Source organism: Fulmarus glacialis, unplaced genomic scaffold (assembly GCF_000690835.1).
Source record: "Fulmarus glacialis isolate BGI_N327 unplaced genomic scaffold, ASM69083v1 scaffold24158, whole genome shotgun sequence".
Lineage (NCBI taxonomy): Eukaryota > Metazoa > Chordata > Aves > Procellariiformes > Procellariidae > Fulmarus > Fulmarus glacialis.
In genome coordinates, this window is record NW_009227977.1 from 1 (window position 1) to 3,414 (window position 3,414).

General features: G+C 61.9%; 1 protein-coding gene across 1 annotated transcript in view; it reads left to right on the plus strand.

Moving 5' to 3' along the window:
* The first annotated feature begins 1,652 nt into the window (after nt 1-1,652).
* The window catches only part of SLC7A3 (solute carrier family 7 (cationic amino acid transporter, y+ system), member 3), a 5,062-nt gene continuing 3,300 nt past the window's right edge, over nt 1,653-3,414 (plus strand). Inside the window, 5 exon segments of the mRNA XM_009583345.1 lie at nt 1,653-1,910; nt 1,912-2,041; nt 2,247-2,405; nt 2,492-2,672; nt 2,774-2,886. Coding sequence (XP_009581640.1) covers nt 1,653-1,910; nt 1,912-2,041; nt 2,247-2,405; nt 2,492-2,672; nt 2,774-2,886 — 841 coding nt within the window.

Below are 3,414 nucleotides of genomic sequence, written 5' to 3' on the forward strand. Positions count from 1 at the left end.
CAGGTTGCTTCTCCTCTCCTTGCTCGCCCATAGCTCGCTGCGCGCTCTCCATCTCGGACGCCAGCGTGGCTTTCTGCGAGACACCTCTCTCCGGCCATGAGCTGAGCCTCCCCGGAGCCAGCCGACCCACGTGAGCAGCTTTCCCTAGGCCGGCTCTCACGGGTGCTGGTGTGGGTCTGGGTGCTTAACGTGTTCCTTTCGTCGGGCACGGTGAATCCCAGCACAGCAGGGCCTGCGGGGGTTAGGAAGGGGAGGCTGGCCCACATCTTCCCGCTCGGCGCAGCTCGCGCTTTTTTCTCTGCGCTGCTCTGGGAATAAGGGCTGGGGACGTTTCTCCTGCCAGCCCCAGTTTGCAGAGCTCGCATCGGGCGTCAGAAGTCCTTGGAGCAATCGAGCAGCGCTGGGGAAGACAGCCAGAGCTGTCTGGGCAGTGTCTGGGAAGGTGCCAGTGCTGGGACACTTGTTCCCTTGAAACCTGGCCCAGAGGCTGCCCTGGGCTGGGACGACTCCTTGGGCCAAGGCCGAATGTGACATGTGCCAGCTCAGGAGAAGGTTTCTCCAGAAATGGGCTGGTTTGCTGGTTATGGGGAAGCAGACAAGCTGATGGCTGCCACTGCAACCCTGGTAATCCCCGTCAGTGGAAAAGGGTCACAAAGTTATCCTCGTGTGTACTTATGCTGATCCATACAGTGTGGCGTTGTTGCTGCTCTGGGTGCCTGGTTGGAGCATGTTTTTTTTCCCAATGAAGGGAGCAGCCAGTGGGGAGAAGGTGCTGGTGGGTGAGTGGTTCAGTGCTGGGCACGGCGTGCCAGCTGCGGTCGTGGGCATTGGGATCCGCTTTCCTTGCAGCTCCTCTCACCCTGTGCTGGCTGCCTGCTCCACAGGGTGCTCATCTCCCAGAGGTTTTGGGGATGGGTGGCTGCTGTGAGCAAGGGGAGCGGGGGTGTCACACATTTAGGACGATTGCAGCCTGCGGAGCATGCGAGCTGCTCAGCAAGCACCGTCGGCACGCAAGAGATGTGCGCCAGGGGCCCGCACTGGTGTCTGGCCACGCATCCCTGCTGAGGGTGTAGTGCAGATGTTGGGAGCAAAGGAGGAATGGCCGCGTCCCAGTGAGTCAGCCCAGCCTGCCAAATCCTCTGCTGGAGGAATGCTTTGTCTCCCTGCCATCGCTGCTGCGCCCGCCCACGCACCAGGCCGGAGGGATGTGCCAGCAGTCAAGTTTGGGCTGAGGGATCTCTAGGCTGCCAAATCAGTGAGGAGTTGCTGGGAGACAGTGGGCAAGCTCTGCGACGTGCCCGGGGCCCCATGGTGGGGACCACACAGGGCTTGTGCAATGAGCCCATTTCCCACCACGACTCGCTGAATTCATCCCTGGTTCACTCTCCTGGTGCAGGGGCTGCGCAGGTGGGGTATGTGCAGCCCCACGGTGCCTTGGAGGGAGCCGCCATGGTCTCTGCCCCACCAGCGTGGTGGGGGCTTGGTGCCGATGGGTTGGCTGGGAGCAGGTACAGCTCCTGGGGGCATTGCTTGCCTGCCCTGTTCCCCACAGTGTGGGTCCTGCTGCCTGTAGGACACTGAGCTTCACGATCCTATGGTCCCTTCTCTTGCAGGGGTTTTGGGCAGCTGAGCACCACCCACAAGAGGGCAAGATGTTCAGGGGAAAAATGACCAACGTTGGGAAGAAGCTGATCCGCCGGCGCATGGTGGATCTGAGCTCCGAAGACACGCGTTTCGCTCGCTGCCTCTCCACGCTGGACCTCATAGCCCTGGGGGTGGGCAGCACGCTGGGGGCCGGCGTGTATGTGCTGGCTGGGGAGGTGGCCAAGGAAACAGCTGGTCCCTCCATCGTCTTATGCTTCCTGGTGGCTGCTCTCTCGTCGGTACTGGCTGGGGGGCGCTATCGACGCGTTGCGGGCCGCGGTCCTCATTGGGGCCCGTGTCCCCAAGACCGGCTCTGCCTACCTCTACAGCTATGTCACCGTCGGTGAGATCTGGGCTTTCACAACTGGCTGGAACCTCATACTCTCATACGTGATAGGTATGGGGCCGGGCAGGGTGCTGGCATGTGTGCCCGGGCTCCTTCCAGCACTGCACTGGCAGTGTGGGGGGCTCATGGTGGCAGTGTGTGGTGCTGCAGGAGCAGGGTGTGGGGTGGGATCTGCAGGGAGCTGGGTGCTGGGGTGAGGGTGGCCGGTGCCGCTCTGCCCTGGGCTTAGACTGATGCACAGGTTTGCATTGACCAGGCACGGCCAGCGTGGCTCGAGCCTGGAGCGCAGCATTCGACAACATCATTGGCAACCACATCTCCACCTTCTTCATGAACAAGACGACAGTGCACCTGCCAGGGGTGCTGGCCGAGCGCCCAGACTTCTTTGCCCTGATCCTGATTGGGCTGCTCACTGGTGAGTGCATAAGAGCGGCTCCGTGGCACCACAGGTGGTGGCATGGGAGCCCGGCGGGTCCCCACTCACCCATTCCATCCCTGCAGCACTGCTGGCCTTCGGTGTCAGCGAATCCGCCCTTGTGAACAAAATCTTCACGGCGGTGAACCTGGTGGTGCTGGGCTTCGTCATCATAGCTGGCTTTGTGAAGGGAGACATCAAGAACTGGCAGCTCTCAGAGGAGGACTACAACAACGGCTCGTACCTGGACCCACTGGATGACATTGGGTGAGGAGAGCAACCATGCCAGGCCAGGGTCTGGCACAGGGCTGGCACAGGCCCCGCTGTCCACACACCCCACAGCAGCTGCTCTCCTCCCTCCTGTCCAGGAAAAAAGCCTTTGGCTCCGGTGGGTTTGTCCCCTTCGGACTGGAAGGGATCCTGACCGGCGCTGCCACCTGTTTCTATGCCTTTGTGGGCTTTGACTGCATCGCCACCACAGGTACTGCCTTGGGCGAGGGCAGTGTGGGCATTTCCCCAGCGCAGGGGGGAAATGGCTGGGTGGGACCCAGCAGGGGAGATGCTCTGTGGCGTGGGAAACAGCCCATCTCTCTACTCCTGGGAGGTTTCCCCGCGATGGCTCTGTCCCCAGCTGGGCCAGCACAAAAGGGCTTACAGCCTGCCCTGCCCCAGGAAAGGGGGCTCCCTGCACCGCGCGGTGGGAGCGGGGCTGCACCCTGCCTGCGCAAGCAGTTCCCGGGGCAGTGGGGAGCATTTCTGCTGCCGAGTCGAGGCTGCGACAGCGCTGGGCATTGGTAGTGCCTCCTGGTTTTTTCCAGCCTCAAGCAACGTTTTTCTAAATGACTGAGTTCATGCAGAACCACCGCTCTCTGGAGCGCAGGGAGCCCTCTTAACTTCCTCTCATTCCCCCAGGAATCTACTTAGTGGGTGGCTGGTACAGGCTGTTCTGCCTGACCTCCCTGCCTGTGCCTCCCCGCCCCCAGGGGTTGCCTGGCAGCCGCCTCTTTTC